The sequence below is a fragment of the Callospermophilus lateralis genome, chromosome 1, assembly GCF_048772815.1.
Source record: "Callospermophilus lateralis isolate mCalLat2 chromosome 1, mCalLat2.hap1, whole genome shotgun sequence".
NCBI classification, from domain to species: Eukaryota; Metazoa; Chordata; class Mammalia; order Rodentia; family Sciuridae; genus Callospermophilus; species Callospermophilus lateralis.
This window is the reverse complement of record NC_135305.1, coordinates 86808477-86826694: the sequence shown is the minus strand read 5'-3', so window position 1 is coordinate 86826694 and position 18218 is coordinate 86808477. Positions and strand designations below refer to the sequence as shown.

The following is an 18218-nucleotide window of genomic DNA, read 5'->3' as shown; positions in this document are numbered from 1 at the left end:
AGTTGCTGATGTTGGCTTTAAACTTGTGATCCTCCCGCCTCAGCCTCCGAGCTGCTGGGATTACAGAAGCTCAAGTTAGTTAACACAGAGCCAAGGTTGAAAAAACAGACCTAACTAACATCTTTTAAGGAGGTGACAGGTTTAAAAATGTGTGTCCTTCAACATTCAAGGAAGATAATAAACTAACCAGATGAGAGGACCATGACACTAGCTCAGAAAGAGACCCTTAGGGAGCAGGGTTAGGCCAAAGGCCAACCCTGGCAAAGCCCTCAAATCACATCTGAAGTTCTGGAGAAGAAATTAATTCCACCCACATAGTCTTAACATGATTACCACTTACTGGCAGCCCAATAACCAAGACTTATTGAACAGGCAACAAGAGGGGAATTTTGAGGAGTAGCAATATCATTCATGTATTCACTTACCGAATCTTCAACTAAATTTCATTTTAGTGTTGGCCAAATGCCCAAAACACCTGCCTCACACATACACTATCAGCAACAAAGCTGGTGCCAGGCTGTGCAGCATGACCAGGCTCCAAGCTTCCTATCCTTGCCCAGTCACTCACAGGTGGTCTTCTCTTGGCTCACTCGAGTGCAGCCATATTTAAGCCTAATTCAGATTTATCATCTGGTCCTTTTAGATTCCACAAGACCACTATTACCCTGACCCCAAGGTTATCCTGGCAAGAAGATAGTAAATGAAGGTCTAGAATGAACTGACTTCTTAAATAACTTGGCAAGTTCTTATCACAAAGTACTTGGGACATTGATATCTGTAGTAGCATCTCATGAAATGAGTAAGATCATTTCTATATGACTTGGTGATAGGTTCCTTTTGTGGAATATCCATCTATATTTGCTGTTTGAGCTGTTAAACAATATTAAAGTGCTGGATTCCTGCAAGAGCCAGGTATATGCACCCCTCTCTAGACATAATTGCACATGAAATTTGACTGAACATCTTCAAGTCCAATTAAGTCTTAAAGAAACTTCCATACATTCCACAGAAACTAATTAGGATCTGAGTCTTCCCCATCACTTTTTTTTTTTTTTTTTGGGGGGGGGGAGCAGGGAATAAGAAGTAAGAGTAGCTTTTGAGATACAGTACTTACCTAGCTGTGTTCAAGCAGCCCAATTTGACACAAAACAAAAATAATTTCGAAAGACCTCAGGGGATCAAACCTGTGCTTGGTGAAAATTTTAGGCTTGGGTATAAGTGTGCAAGTGTGTGTGTGTGTGTGTGTGTTCATTCTTGTGTACAAACAACTTCTTCATCTAGAATGTAAGAACACAGCTCTTCCCTCATCTATGCTTGAAGGCACACAGGAACAGTACAGACAGAACCAAGAAGCTCCACTATCAGCCCATGGTCCTCACTTGGTGATAGAAATCTCCTTGGAGACTTGTTCTCCTGGGAGGAATCAAGCACTGCCCCCTAGAGGAGGAAGAGAGTATGGTGGGCCTGCAGATCTAACACCCAGTGTCTACCCCTGACAAATGTGTTTGCCAATGGGAAGTGAAGAGAGCTTCGGTTCCAATCCCTTTAGGAACCAAGGTAGGCAATTCCACTATTTAATATATCTTCCCCATTAATGAGCTCGTAACAATCTGTGGTGATTGTTTCGTTATGGGGGCACTTACTGTAAAAGGAAGAAAATAAATGGGAGAAGCAAAGAACCCCACTGCCACACGAGAACACAGGGTTCTGTGCCCCATTATGAGCTTGATGACAGGAAATGTGAGGTGAGAGGTAATCCTGAAAATGAAGACTCAGTTTACTTAAAATCTCATTTCCTTCTAATTTAATGATGAATGTTTATAAAAGCACCAGATAGACGAAGAATAAGTTTTCTTCCTACAGAGGTTTGTTCAAGACTCTGGGAACTGGGGTGTAGCTCAGTGATGGAGCATTTGCCTAGCTAAGGCTTGAGTTAGATCAAAAAGTTATTGCTGCAAAAGTAAAGATTCATCCGTGGACTATTTACTAAAAACCTACTATGTGCAGCACTGTGATAGGCATCACCGGAGATGAGATGCAAGAAAGAATCCTGTTCTTACTTTGCATCTAAGAAATCACAGCTTTGATTGCTCTTTATACCCAAGACAAAGAAAAGCTTTCTGGAGGCCACCACTCCCCTCCCAGCACCTGTGGCAGGAAGTTAGGATACTAGTTACTAGATAAGGTTCAAACTCTGCAAATACAGAGCTGCTCAAATTTGCAACCTCTTGACTTTTTTCCTTAAAAATAAACATACCTTCTGAATATTCTGTACAAAAATACAATAATAGTAAATGCCTTAAAGACTAAGTAAAAAACTTGCAGAATCAAGATGCAATGATGGTTGAGAAGTGCTAAGTTGGACAAGACAGATGGTGCTTCTCTAGCATCAGGAACCCAACGGTTCCCAGGACTACAGTGAAGCCAAGAATGAAGCACACCTCAAAATAGGGGGTGTTTCTGTCAACTCACCACTTTCCGTGACCCACACATAGGGCCCCAACGCCAACACTGGCAGGCTGAGGCCTCCCACCCATAGCTCCTGCTGTCTAGCCCCACTTCAGCCTTTTCCAGAAGTCACTCTTGTCTCTAGCACCATGCATCACTTTGTCAGAAAAAGAAAAAATAGAAAAGGCCAATCTATAAACACAAAAAGTAGATTAGTGGTTCCTCAGAGCTGCAGCTAGAATGGAAAATGATAGTAAATGGGCATGTGAGTTTTTGGAGTGGTGGCAATGTTCTAAAATTGGATTGAGGTGGCAGCTGCACAGCTCTGTAAATCTATTAAACAGCAGTGAATTACACTTAGTACAGGCTAAATCTATGTATGTAAATTATATCCCAATAAATTATGCTGTTGATTTTTAAAGCAAATTAATCATGTCTAACATTAAGCCACAAGCATGTCTGATGGGAGAAGTAGCTTTGTTGAAAAAGTGGAAACACAGACCAATGAATTATAAACTGTTCAGAATTCCTTCAACTTTAATTGTGGGGGTAAAATCAGGCAGTCACTAGGATACAATACAGTTCCTGGGAGTAATAACAATGCTGCTATTTTGGTAAAGTAGACGTGATAAGAGTTATTTTATTTTTTTATTTAGAACAAGCTGTCAAAAGTTGCCAAGGTTTTTCTCATTCCTCGAGTGTTTCTTTTTTGCCAGTTTCTTGCCCTTCAAAAAGAGGATACCTGGCCTCCACATCAACCCACGTGATGTTGCCATTGGCCAGATCGCGGACAACACTGGGCAGTTCAGAGACCTGGGGAAAAAGGAAAAAGAAGTCCAAGTAGCAACCAACTTATTTAGATTTTTCAAAAGGAGGGTCTATCCTGAAATCAGGAGGTAGTGCACAGTATGGAGCTGAAACAACGTGGATATAATGACAAGGTCCTTTTATAAGCTGGGCCTTCGTGATGTTTCCTGTCATCCCCGAGTCCTTTACTTAATCACACTCACTCTTCTCCCAGGTCTGGATTCATGCTCTTCCTCGGGCTCACAAAGCCCAGGAACTCCCCTAGATAACTCGATCTGCCACAGGCCTTTCTCACTATTCTAAATCTCCACCTTCAATTGAAATGACTTCATGTGCATGTCTGACGCTGTGTGTTCAGTCCCTAGCACCACAAAAAAAAAAAAAAAAAAAAAGAAAGAAAGAAAGAAAAGAAAGAAATATGTGTGTTAAATTTAATTCCAAGAACAGGAGCTCTTAACATCTGACCTCTTAATTAAGAAGAGTCAACCAAGTACCATGTTTGAAGGGAGCCAGGCGAGCCTGCTGTTCCTCAGGCATAAGTGAACACTGGCTGCCACACAGCAGTGGTCCTCAAGCTTGAGTGCCATCAGAATCACATACAGGGCTTGTTAACACCTCCCCTGCCTTCTCCTCTCCCTCTCCAACTTCCTGTTTCTGATTTAATAGGTTGGGGGTAGAGATTCTGCTGATCTACTGCATTCCCAGGTGATACTGATGTTGCTGGTCCAGGGACCACTCTCTGAGAACCACAGCCAGATGGGAATGCGGGTGCTGAGTAGCCAAATCTGGTTGTTTGCAAAAAGACAAGCTAGAAATCCATGACATGCGAAGTAGATCATAAACTCCTTTGGGGAAAAAAGCAGTTTTGTATTTTTCTCTCACTCTCTATCAAGTTGAGCACATAACTAAAAACCTCTTCTAAGCCAGGCAGTTGTCCATTAAAGCGGCCACTTTGTCCTTTCCCCTTTTTTTTGCAGGAGGTAGGGGCGTGGAGGGATGGTAATCGGGATTGAACCCAGGGGTACTCGACCATTAAGCCACATCCCCAGCCCTATTCTGTATTTTTTTGATTTAGAGACAGAGTCTCACTTTTGCTGAAGTTGGCTTTGAACTCGCGATCCTCCTGCCTCAACCTCCTGAGTCGCTGGGATTACAGGGATGGGCCTCATTGTCCCTTACCATGCTCATTTCCCTTCTGTGCTTGTCCCAGTCCATGATTCCCTTCTATTAACTAAAATTCTGAAACATTACTCTCTGTTTCGGATGGACTAACATAGAAATATAAAGATAAAAATGTCTAAGCCCCCAGAAGCCTGGCAATAAAACTATGGCAACAGCTTCTGGGGATCACACTTCTCTCACCTAGTAAACAAACAACTTTAAAAGCAAATAGTTGGAGAATGAGCCCAGAGCAATCTAAATGGCTATAAAATATTACAGAGGTACTAATGGATACTTTCATAATTAAGCCAAACAGATTTGGGGATCTGGGCATTGTCTGATACAAGTCTATCAATAAAAGTATAAAGAAAAAAAAAAGGAAAGGGAACATAAATACATCGAAATCCAACTCACACCAATAGGAAGTAGTGTTCATTCCTAAGACTAAACTGCCAAAAAGAAGACCAATTACCTCTGCTCTTATCTGCCGCATGGAGTCTCGGTCCCTTAGCGTTGCAGTGTGAGGCGTTTTATTCACTGTATCAAAGTCAATGGTGATGCCAAAAGCCACCCCAATCTCATCAGTCCTGGCATAGCGCCTCCCAATTGACCCAGAGGAATCATCGACTTTATGAGACACACCATTCCTAGTCAGGGCTTCCGCTGTCCAAAATAAATACAATAAATTATAAAAAAAAAATGAGGGAGTAAGTTCTGACATCATCTGAATGCTTCTTACAAGCTCAGGAAACTTGTAAAAAGAATCAAGACAAGAGAGAAACAAATTCCACTTATGAAGGAAAGAAAAATCCAAGAAGATGAATAAACCCCTTGCTGGAGTCCAAGTGTGTCCTCTCATCTACGTCTGACACAGCTGTGGGGTAAGGGCTGATCAAGGCACCAGGCCAGAAGGCAGGTCCTGACTCCACTACCTTCATAGGCATGGCCCTGAGGAGTTCAAGGGATTGATTCTTCTGCTCCCTACTCTGAAATACATGGGCAGCATCAGATGACACCTTCATAGGCATGGCCCTGAGGAGTTCAAGGGATTCTTCTGCCTCCCTACTCTGAAATAGATGGGCAGCATCAGATGACACCTGGGTCCAGTTCAGTGCCATGGACTCAGTGGCTGTAGATACACTGGAGCTGCTACTCTTCACTCAGGCTACCTGATGAAGAGAGCAGAAGGGCTTCATGAGAAGCCACTAAATCTGACTCTTGAGTCCTACTGTGACTTACTCAATGTTGGAATAAAACATCTTGAAAAGCACATTCTCTTAGAAATAGGAGCAGAAGCTAAATCGCTTAGATTTATGCTTATTCAATCTATACTTTTATTGAAATAAATGATACATTTCCCAAAATCTAGTCTACTTGATGGTGTTCCCATGGAGATTACCCAATTGGATTTGCTTACATAATTCCTTGACAAATGGCATGAACTCCTGGTTTTGGCTCAGTGGAAGGACGGAACATTTGAATGGAGCAACCACAGCGGGGAAACTGAAGAACTGGAAGGTTTAAAAAGAAATAAATCCAAACGTATTAGTTTATAAATATCTAAATGTCAATGCCCCAAACCATAAGACGTTACACACAGTGGGTGTCCAAGCATAATTTCACTATCGAAATGCCAGAAAATATGGCATGAAAAACAGTGTTATAAAGAGAAACAGGAGAACCAGAATCAAAAAAATTCACTGGTAGCTTTGAATTTGGGTGATCTTGGTAAATTCTCTCTGAACCTTAGTTTCTCCACCTAAAAGCCAATCTCTACCATTTTCTCTAATTCACAAGACCATAGCACTGACTGCTTCTGGAGCAGTGGCACACATCTGTAATCCCAGCAATTCAGGAAGCTAAGGTAGGAGGATCACCAAGTTCAAGCCCAGTCAAAGCATATAAGCAAGACTCTGTCTCAAAAAATTTAAAAAGTCTAGGGACGCAGGTCAGTGCTGGAGTACCCCTGGGTGCAGTCCTCAGTAGAGCAAAAAGAGAATGACACAGATTCCTATTTGGCGCCCCTTTGGCATTAAAGCTTAACTAAACTTTAATGCCAAGCAATGACCAATATTCCACTGTAAGTGAACTTTGTGCTCCAGTAACAAGGCTGCCCACATCACAGAATGCTAGAATTCTCTCTCCTCCTCCATCCTGTGATAATTCTATTAAATTTGAGAGAGAAGGCCTGCTTTTATAGGAAATAATTTCTTGAACTTCACTAGCAATGTTTCAATACCAAATTTATAGGCAAATGGATCATGAGACTAGGTGCTAATAATTTAGAAACATTTTTGGCTTCCCATAGCCTAATCAAATTTCTCTTCATGAGAATATGGGACTCTATGCAATTCATAAAACACTGCAACTAATTTATGCCTATTTAGCCTTTATAAAATGTCTTTTAAAGCTCCAGTTATATAAATATTGTTAGATTCAAAGGAACAGCTAAAAGATATTTTAAAACCCTTTTTATTAGAAAAATAATCAGGAAAAGCATGAAGCAAACTTGACATCTAAAAAGAAGACCTCAGTTACACATATCATCATTCCTCAAAAAGGACCAAGGCTTACACTTGTATGGCTGCTGCCTGGCCCAGGTTCTTAGTATCTGCCCAATGAATGAGGAACTATTCTTCATGTCAGGAAATGAAGATGCAACTTTAGGGCAGAGATTAAAAGAGCAGCTTTATTAGCTACATATTACAATAGTGTGCCGGACCTTTTTAAAACACTGGCACCTACAGCTCACCAGTTCATTCCTCAAGGTTAAATGCCCTGGAATGAACCAGAGTTGAGGTTCAACATTACATACATGCTCAGCTTTACAATGGTCAAGCAAATTACACTATTTCTTTCAGTTTATTTAATATATACACTCTCTCCTTTTAAGCCACTTCTGAGTAGTTTGCCTAAAACCCTCCCCCTAGAAATTAAACGAATATAATTTCTACAAGCAGAGCAGAGGTGAGAAAGATGAGGTAAGGCAGAATGAGAAGATAAAAGTGAAAGGCATGGAGCCATGACTCAAAAGCATCAGAGCCAAAACTAAACTTGCGGGAGCTGATGAGACTTCTCATAAACATCTATCTCCACTCTGAACACCAGGAAAGCTATCTCCCAGATATTGCCTGACTTATGGCCTGTCAGACCCTCACACTGGAATTGTATGTGATTCTTATTTAACAACACAAAATCCCACAGATCCCTGGGTCTCAGGCCTAAAAAAATTGAAATCAATGGAATAGAACCTAGGAATTTACATATTTAGTCCAAAAGTATGCCAGACAACTTGATGCAGTTTGAAAGTGAGGGAGATACAGAAGGACTCAGGCAGTCAGGGCAAGATGGTGAGTGAGGAGGTCAGGGGCAGGGGCAGAACAAAGGAGCATGGAGAGGGTGTTCTGATGAGGTCAACTTCCTGCTCATGGACACAAACAGGGGACCCAGTCAGACAGACACTTCCACACCAGTATTCCTAAGCGGAGGATCCAATAGTAAAACAAAAACAGATGCATGGAAAAGGGGGCACCAATCAATAGTAGTGAGGAGTGTGTGGACAAGGGAGGAGATAAGGAAAGGAGGAAATTCCAGAAACCATTAAAAAAAAAAAAACAGGCCAAAATTTCCCCCACAGGATTCCCAGCTCTGGGGCTCCTTCTCTTGGGAGAAGTCTATCTCTGTATCTGTCGCTTTTGCAACAAATCTACTTCTTGCTTGCTATCTCTGTGTCCTGTTCTTCAATGCTTTGCTGAATAGAGACAACAAACCCAGCACCCCTAGACAGTAACAAAAGAGTTCCCTTGAATGCTTTACAAGTATATACACAGTTTGGTGGTTTTGTCCAATTCTATGAGATTTCTCATCATTCCCAATTTCCTTAAAATGAGTATATCCAGAAAATACCATTCCCTCCACCAATGCAATACAGTTATCCATATTTATTCTTAGAACTAGGAGCACCAGGCAACTACAACAATGGCTTTCGGAATAACCACATGCTAAAATTCAGAATGGAAGTACTTTGTTTTGTAAAGAGTTAAGCAAAGATGAGAGCACACATCACTAGCATATGACAGTAAATAATTCCTGTCTTATTGATGTATTTCAATAAGTTTTATTTTCTGACATTCCAAGGGAAGAGCACACCATACAGGACAGCTTACCGTTCTCTGCTCATCTCCCTCTCGTACATGGAAGGTATGTTCTAATACAGTATACATGATCCTGCCCAGGCCAAAGGAGGGTTCGATTACACTTGGAACAACTTCTTCCACTGTATAAGAAAAATTCAATGACATTCTCTCAAATACCAAATAATGCATTTTGGATCCTCTCTAAACAATTTTTAGCACTACATATATCTCTCTACTCTAGATGGATTTTGATCTCTCTACATCATGGCAAAAAGCAGAACATTCATAAAAGCCATTTTCCAACAGGCATAGTGGCATACACCTATAATCCCAACTACTCAGGAGGCTAAGGCAAGAGGATCACAAGCTTGAGGCCAGCTTTGGCAACAGATAAAGACCCTGTCTCAAAAAAATTAAAAGGGCTGGGGATGTAATACGGAGGTAGAGTGCCCTTGGGTTCAATCCTTAGTACCACAAAAAAAAAAAAAAAAAAAAAAAAAAAAAAAGCTATTTCCTGGTAGGAATATTGTCACCTTGGGGGAAAAAGTTGAAGTAAAGGAAATTTGCACAAAATTTAATTCTTTGTTCATAGAGCATTAAAAATGAAACTTGACAGGAGCATTCCTTCCCCAATAAATAAGCTATAAATGAAAGCAAGTACCATCTGACTCTACTGTCTGCCTTGCCTCTATACAAAGCATCAAAAATGAAGAGTTTTCATTAAGACTTTGACACAATTAAAAACCCATCACTGACAAAATTAATAAAAACAATTATTACATGCAACCAGCATAACAGGGCCTATCTTTGACTTTTTAAGCTTGTAATCTTAGTGAGAACTCATTCAGAGCCAAGTTACTGGCATTATATCTCCAAGTTCTCCCCCGGGGGGGCCCTGAAAGGAAGAGAGCCTGCCCAGGGAGAAGCATCCCATGGAAAGAACACATTCTAGGGGGCCCCACGGCACTTCCCACAGATCAGACACACCTGTGGTAAACCTAAGAGATGAATTAATAATTACTACTATTTGAAAAGAAAGCATCAAGTACCATTAAGGTTTAAAGTTAACCTATGACAATGGGGAGTTTGTTTTAGACATAATAAGTAGGACCAAAAGCTCATGGGTTCTAAAGAGAGGATTTTCTTTCTTTCTTTCTTTCTTTTTTTTTTTTTTTTGCAGGGGGTGGGGGGTGGGGGGATGCAGGTTTACAGGGGATTGAACACAGGGGCACTTGACCACAGCCCTCCTGCCTCAGCCTCCTGAGACGCTGAGATTACAGGCGTGGGCCACTGTGCCCCAGCTAGGATATTCTTTGGTCTGTGATAAAGACTGAGAATATATTTTGGAAATATAATTACAGTATTCTTCTGCCCACTCTTCCATGGCAGCCTAATAAGGAACCACAGCTCTGAAACAACTGCCAGGATGATGGCCAAAGCACCAAGGTACGAGGAGCCCCTGCTTCTTCCCACACCTGGTTGCTCAGGCCTGGCAAGAAGGCAGGCATGAACACATGGAAAGAGAGGTCTGCTCTCTCCAGAGTAGCAGTTTTTCAAACACTCAAAAAACCACCATCATCCTTCATGTCTATTCCAAAATACTCACTGCCCAATTCATAGAATTTATTCTTTAAAAAATAAACATACAAATAAAATCTTCTTAGCTTTTAAAAAAGCATGAGATCACTGACCTCAACAACCTTTTAAAAAGTTGTTTTGCCAAAGATGACCCAGGGTGACAGATGTGAGTTCCCTCTTTTTCTTAAAAAACAAGAGGAACTGTCCTTAAAATAAGTTCCCAAACTCACCACTCCCACAAAAGAAACTTAATAAAAAATATTCTTCAAATGAACCCCAAGCCACAAGAAGTATAAAGGCAGTATCATACATTATTTTTAAATGGGAGTACAATTATGTTAAAAAAAACTCTTAAAGTCACAAAATTTATGGCTGTGGCTAATGCCACAATTTTTCTCTTCAAAATTTCCATAAAATTATGTCATGACTTTTTTTTTAATTCAGGAGCAATATTTGTCGCTTTACTATTTTCATAAATTTACCATGTAGTGTTTTCTGGAATCTCTTCACACTGACCATGTCTTTTGTTAACTGAAATGTTTTCCCTTCCGTTTCAATAGTGAATTCCCTGCAAAAAACAAAAACACATTATATATTAATTAAAATATGCAACCTCGTGCCTCAATTTAAAGTTTTTCAGACTGCTAAACTGTTCTCATTTTAAGTACGATAGAACCTGGTCAACTCTCCAGAAATCCATATTATTTCATAAGGAATACCTAATTATTATCTCAACAATAACATCAAACTGGATTCTGAGGAAATGCTCACATATTGGACTAGCTTTAAAATTTCCACAAGTGACTTAATGACAAATTCCTCTGGTTTTGAGATCAAGGCTAAATAACAGCTTTTTTAAAAAAATCATTTTAAAAATAAGAGATATGTTAAAAATGTGCCTGCCTGCTAGTAAATGACCACTGTTCTCATTACTGTTGTCAACAAATGTTAAAAATGAACCAGCTTGTCATCTTGCAGAAAATAGACCAGCTTGTCGTCTTGCAGAAATAGTCTTAAAACTGCCACACCATTTCCAAAATAGACTGACACTTAATGAAGTTCTGCTTAAAAGAAGTTTAACAATTGTTTCACATGTCAATATAAAGTATTATTTCCCCCCCAAAAATCACTGGCTGCCATGCAGACAACAGCTATTTACACATGTCCTGATATATGCCCATTCAGTTTCAGGGTATAAGAATTCATCTTTATAAAGCACCTCAAGCAATACCTGTATTTCAGCTTGTAAGGTATTTCTCACTCATCTAAGATCAATTTGGATTTCTCTGGCCTTCCAGTAGCTCAGTGCTGAGAAAGAGCGCCCTCATGCGGTTGCCTTGAAGCTATGTAGTTAGTGCACACAAATGCTTTTTATTTTTTTGGTTCAATTGCATTTTGCTAATTTCTACCAATGATTATCTCGTGTTTATCTGCATGGGTTTCAGGGATTTCTTCTGGTTTTAGTATTCTGTCTAAAGTTTGTGAATGCATGCACTAAAGGCTCCACTGCAGACACTGTTACAGGTATTCTGTGTGTACAGTGTCTGTACAGTGTACATGCAGATAACAGCTATCTACACAGCTAACAGCTATCTAAAAGGGCAGGATTTGCAAGGAGATGGTCATTATTGAGAATCAATAAAAGCAAACTATCTTGTTGTGGATGATATCTAAGTAGTGTTATATCGACAGGTTTGATGATGATGGAGCATAAACAGATATTAATTCTAGAAGAACAGAAATGTTTAAACATCTTTCTACTAAAATGGATAATTTTATCTTCAACTTGCAAATGCTCATCTTCCACCAAGGCCCCAAAGGTTCCCTTGGGTCTCTCTCCCATCTGTCCTCCCAACTTCCCACCAACCACTCACTTTTCCGCATTCCATCATTATAAGCTGGATTTGTCTTTCCTAGAGTTTCACATACCATCTTTTGTGTAAGGATTCTTTCACTTAGCCTAAATGAGAAGGGTGCACAAATTGTGATCTCTTGTGTTTTCTAATTTGGGGGGTTTTTGATGGGGTTTTGATCTGATCTGATTTGGGTTTTTTTTTTTTTTTTTTTGTCTTTAAAAAAAACCCTTTGAAAATGCAAAAACCATTCTTAGCTGGAGGGCTATACAAAAAACAATACAATGATGTTTAAAGTTACTCTGAAAAAATGTGCATTTATGAGACTACAAATGTTTCTGCTACCATATCATCTATTTTTTTTAAGGTACTGGAGATTGAACCCAGGGGTGCTTAACTAGTGCACCACATCCCCAGCCCTTTTAAGTCTTGTTAAGTTGCTAAAGCTGGCCTCAAATTTGTGATCCTCCTTCCTCAGCCTCCCCAGTTGCTGCAATTACAGGCAAGCACTGCCATGTCTGGCTTCATCTGATATTTTTTTCTACATACTCCATCTCTCTGTGACTCTCAATTTCACATATTAACTGCTAATCCTGTCTCACGGGATGTTTTTTCAGTCTCTTATTTTCTACACTTTATTCTGAATAGCTTCTGTTGCTATGCCTTTAAGTTCAATGATTTTTCTTCTACGATGTTTAATCTACTGTTAATTCTGCCCAGCACAATTTTCATTTGAGATATTACCTGTTGGTGCTCCATTTGGTTCTTTTTAACATATATTTTCACTTCTCATTTACTACAGTCATGTTTCCCTTTATGTCCTTTATATCATGAAATGTACTTACAATAACTATTTTTAAATCCTTATGTATTTATCATAGCATGTGTGTTATTTCTGCATGTTTTAACTGACTTTTCCTCATCATTGAGTCATATTTTCCTGCTTTATTGGGTGTATAACTTTATTACTTGCCAGACACTGGAAATTTTATATTGTTTAGTGTTGGATTTTACTGTATTCCTTAAGACTCTTCACTACTGTTTTTATTTGTATGCCTAAAAAAATTCACAGAAAGAACTCCAGCTCTCCAAAAACAGAACAGTTACTTTTGAGACAGGAGCTATAACTTCTACTCCTTCCTTAGAAACTACTTTGGACAAGTCTCCTTCTCTAAGAAAATCTTTAGAAAAGAAAAAGATCTTTACCATCTATTTCAAATCATTACCAGGCCATAGTGCCAAAATTCTAGCAAAAGCAGTTCTTTAAATGTAGCCACAAGCAGCACTTACCTGCAAAACATTTCTTGTGAAATTAACATCACCCTAATTTTCAGAACCAGGCAGAGAGGACATATGACTGGAGCCCAGTGAAAAGTGAACATCTTAAATCTTACCCTTTCTCATTCAGTAGTGTCTCCATTTCTGTAATGTAACATTCATCACAGATGGCCAGGTACTCCATCACCAGCTTTGCATCTTTTTTGTACGCTTTACCAACTGCTCCCTTATTGGGTTCAAACTGAACAACATTAACTGTTTTGTATGGAGTAGTCAAGGATCACAAAAAACACTGCCTCAGTACTATGGAAAATGATCTTGAAGTCAGTCATTAACCTAAAACATCACCAGTTCTCTAGTATAGATCCTATGTAGGCTGATTTTAAGTGCAAAATGAAACAACTATCCCCAAAATCACTTCAACAAACTTCACTTAAAAATAAGTAAACACTACCAATAGAGAATTTTTCAATTATACTGAGATAAAAGGAATATTATACCTAATTGGCAATATAATTTAATCCATAACACAAAAACTTTGGGTAACAATTAATTCATTTCTAAAATGCCAAATACAACAAGGTCTATTTCCCGTCACTGTCCTACCCTAAGAAACCAGTTCACAGATCACATCCTCAGCCTCTGATAAGAAAACTTATAGCAAGGTACAGTGGCACACGACTGTAATTCCAGCAATTTGGGAGGCTAAGGAAGGAAAATCACAAGTTCAATACTAGCCTCAGCAGCTTAGCAAGACCCCGTGTCAAAATAAAGAAAAAGGGCTGGGGACATAGCTCAGAAGTAGAACACCACTGAGTTCAATCCTGAATACAAAAGAAAGACACAAAGGAAGAAAGAAAACTTCTATTTTGCTAATACACGAACAATGTAAGCTAAATTATTTTATTTACCATAAAATTGCAATCATCTTTTCACAGAACAATTATTTACCAGATGCACGTAGGGGTCTACAGCTTTAGGTATGAAAAAATGTAACCTCAAACAAAATAGAAATATTCAGAGCATTTTTCTGAATGTGCTTCTTCTAAAGGTCAAATACTGACTTCCCATATCAGACTACAAGTATAGAAAATACGAAAGAAGCAATGAGGGCGATATAACTAACAGGTTTAAACAAACGTTAGTCATCTTTTCATTGCTGTGACCAAAACACCTGACATAAACAATTTAAAGGAGAAGTTCATCGTGGTCCCCAGTTTCAGAGGTTTCAGTCTATCGTCCATGGACTCGATCCATTGCTCTGAGAGTGAAGAAGAGGCCAGTGATAAAATACAGTCCCCAAAAGCATGACCTACTTCCACCAACCACGCCCACTGCCTACAGTTTCTACCTCCTCCCAGGAGTTCATTAAAATTATTATCCTATCAAATAGGTTAACCCACGAATGAGGCCAGAGTCCTCATAATCCAATCATTTCCTAAAAGCCTTACCTCTGGATATGATATTACTGCACTGCCTTCAACACATGAGCCTTTGGGGGACACTTCAGATCCAAACCATAATACTACCATAACTCCAAAACTTCTCCATTCACCCACAGAATGAAGTACAGACTGGAACTTATATATCGGCAAGATGTTTGCACTTAAGCCTGAGTATGCAGTGACCAGAAAGGATATGGGTTCTTTTAGAGGTTTTTCAGCAACTAGAGGGACTTTGGTGGCTCGTGCATGACAGGAGAGGTCATAACAGGAACGATCAGCACATCCAACAATCTCAATCCAGCCCTAAGACAACAGAATTGATAAAAAACATTTATTGCTTACATTGAGTTTGTTCACAAATGCATGCACAGTATAAGCCCTTTTCAAATACTGTAGGATATTCAATCATAGAATTTCTAAGTCGATTTTATAAATTTTTGAAACGGGAATAGTTTCACAATTCACAGAGCTAACAAATCTAGAAAGTATAACTAATACTGTACACAAAGTAGTCTTATTTTCCAGAGATTTACATTGCCCTATCTCAACAATGGGCTAAACTAATATATTCTAGGAGTAAATTACCAAAATTAAATGTAAGCATAGACAAAACATGTAGAATTGGTTCAAATTTGTAATCAGTATCAAAATGAGTTGGGCAAAACCCACTATTCTCTCTGGACAAAGTACCTACTAGCCTCACAAAAATGATCTTCTCTTGTACAAAAGGGAAATATTTTTTTTTGTTTAATCTGAAAATAAAAAGAAATCCCAGAAAATAAGAAAAAAATTAAAGAAATTAATGATACTTATACTCCTGAGATACTACATAAAATTTTGGCATATGTCAAGCAAGCTTGCTAAAAATAATTAGATAAGAAAAACCTGATTATATTCTTTCCTAATTCCACAAAGGAAAAATAATATATTTAAAACAACATCTATAAAAGCCACTATAAGAGATATGCATATTATTATAAATATTATAAATGCAAGTGTGTTTATAATCTAGAAGTCAGGTGCAGGTACATGCCTAAACTCCAGCTACTTGGGAGGCTGAGGCAGGAAGATTGCAAGTTCGAGGTCAGCCTTAGCAAAACTTAGGAGACCCTGTCTCAACACAGAAAAGGTTGGGAATGTAGCTCAGAGGCAGAGTACCACTGGGTTCAATCCCCAGTACCGCAAAAAAAGAAGGAGGAAAAGAAATCTAACTCAGACACACCAAGACCTGTGGGCTTATGGCATTTACCATTTCTAAGGTTGCAAAACAACAAGAAGATATGCAACAGAGACCATACAGGGCCCACAAACCAAAAATATTAACTACTTGATCCTTCATAGAAAAATTTATAAATATACAGAAGAGACACAAATCCCTTTGGGGGACAAGCGTACAATTTGTAAGTCTTCAGAATTATTTTTTCCTTGTAAAAAGAAATCATACTTTAACATGACTATTTTTACTTTTAATTAGAAAAAAAGGAATCCATACAAAAAAAAAAAAAAAAAGCCAGTTTACAAATTAAAATCCATGACTCTGGGTTAACCCACTGATCCCAGGCTAAAGCCACCTCTCTCTAGAGAAGAACTCACGAACATCCAATAAGGGATGTGACAAAAGATTCTCAGGGTCCTTGTTTTGGATATCAGCTCATTACTACTGCCAATAACACAGAAAGAATCTTCTATATTCAAATGCCTTTCATTCCTAAGTTTAGTACTAATGTTCACATACAAGCATGGGAGGGTACAATGCAGAGGTAATCTAGACATCTTGTCGGAATTTTTAGAGAAAAGGCAGTTCTTAAATAAGATGAGAATCTACTAGTATAGCCCCTCAAACTACCAAATAGCTCTCTAATCTAAGAGTACTATAGCTTTCTTTACTCACCCTACCACCATTTCTAACATTTGTTGGGATTCCTGACATCAGGAGGCCACCCCATCTTAGCTTCACTCAGAGAGGTCACCAATAACACTGGACAGCACCAAACACACACACACCGGCACTGCCCCATCATCATCAATCTTTTCTATCTGTCTGAAAAAGCTATCTATGTCTCCAAGCAGCTCCTCCTGTGACACAGAACAGCCCGCTCCTCATAAGAAGACTACTTTTACTGTTTTGTTCAGGAAAAGATCTCTTTTCTTTGTTCCATTATGACTTTTAAGTCCACAAAGCACAACTGTGATAACAGATTTTTTAAGTTAACAATGTGGAAACCAGAGTAAAAACCATTCCATTCTACTTACATAGGACGTTTTAGATTCTGCATCCCAACAGTCACAGGCATAATGGGCCATTTCGTTCTCCATGTGCTGCCGGAAGCGAAGTTTATCTGGAGATACTCCAACCTTCGTGAGGTAGAGGTAGATGCGGCCAATGAAGTAGCCTAATACTGAGTTGTTAATTACACCCTAAATAAATAAGCAAGTAAGCATGGAGGAAAAGAAGGAAAGAAAAAAGATACACAAAATTAATAATGCATGTTAAAGGGATTTTAATGTATTCCTACCCATTGAAATCTGCAAACCCCATTCAATACATGTAATCTTACGATTTTAATACTGGAAGAATCTTAGAAATCATCTAACCCCATCTCTCATCACTGTAGAGATTCTCTCTGCAAAATGGGTAGCAAGTTATCATCCAGCCTCAACTTTAACGTTTTCAGGGCCAGGAAGCTCAATGGTCTGAAGGCAAGTCGTCCAGGCAGCAGCTACTGTTTTTTCACCCCGTCTTATCTCCTGGAGAATATTTAGAGAAATTCTGCTACCTGCAAGGCCTTATCACCAACTGATATGGGTAATGCAGAAGAGCTTAGAATCCAGCAGCCTTGCTTTCCTGATCCAAATTCTGTCTTCCTCGAAGTTACACAGAATGTTAAAAGTGGATCAGTGAGGCACAATTTAAACAAAGCTCAATTTTCCAATATCACTCTGCTAAACTTTTTGTGTGTGTGTTTAGCCCCACAATCCAGAAACTGGGATATTCGGGTGATTTTTCCCTCATTGTGATAATACTGTATAATGAATTCTATCTATAAAAACAAATACTATGTAGGGACCGAAGCAGGGCTCAGTGGCTGAGCACTTGCCTAGCATGCACAATACCCTAGGTTTGATCCCCAGCACTGCAAACAAACAAAATATAAAATGAATGACTGTATAAAAATATGACTGCTAAAATAAAATATTTTATTAGCCAGTACAAAAAGAACTTGGTAAGCCCTGCAAACCCTGTACTGGCAATATCTGAATTACTCCAGCATCTTACCTGTTCAACAGCATCTCCTAGGCGCATTTTCCGAGCAGACTGTCCGCTGACCTGGGCTTTTGCTGAATACAAACAAAGGTAAAGGTCTGCTACATTCTGGAACTTGGGATGGTCTTTCTCACTGGGATCTACAAAGTGCTCAATTTCTGCCATTGTGAATTCTCTGAAAACAAAAATATAACGGATAAAATCTGCATGCTTAACTAAAAAACACTAAACAAGGCCCCTATTTTCA

At 39.1% G+C, this 18218-nt stretch overlaps 1 protein-coding gene across 1 annotated transcript in view; it reads right to left on the bottom strand.

Moving 5' to 3' along the window:
- Positions 1 to 2967: 2967 nt before the first annotated feature.
- Gars1 (glycyl-tRNA synthetase 1) overlaps positions 2968 to 18218 on the bottom strand; it is a 38731-nt gene continuing 23480 nt past the window's right edge. Inside the window, exons 9-17 of the mRNA XM_076836027.1 lie at positions 17984 to 18146; positions 16960 to 17124; positions 14902 to 15009; positions 13378 to 13523; positions 10613 to 10698; positions 8583 to 8692; positions 5834 to 5927; positions 4889 to 5079; positions 2968 to 3261 (exon numbers count right to left, since the gene is read on the bottom strand). Coding sequence (XP_076692142.1) covers positions 3136 to 3261; positions 4889 to 5079; positions 5834 to 5927; positions 8583 to 8692; positions 10613 to 10698; positions 13378 to 13523; positions 14902 to 15009; positions 16960 to 17124; positions 17984 to 18146 — 1189 coding nt within the window. The 3' untranslated portion in view covers positions 2968 to 3135. The remainder of the gene's footprint in view (positions 3262 to 4888; positions 5080 to 5833; positions 5928 to 8582; positions 8693 to 10612; positions 10699 to 13377; positions 13524 to 14901; positions 15010 to 16959; positions 17125 to 17983; positions 18147 to 18218) is intronic.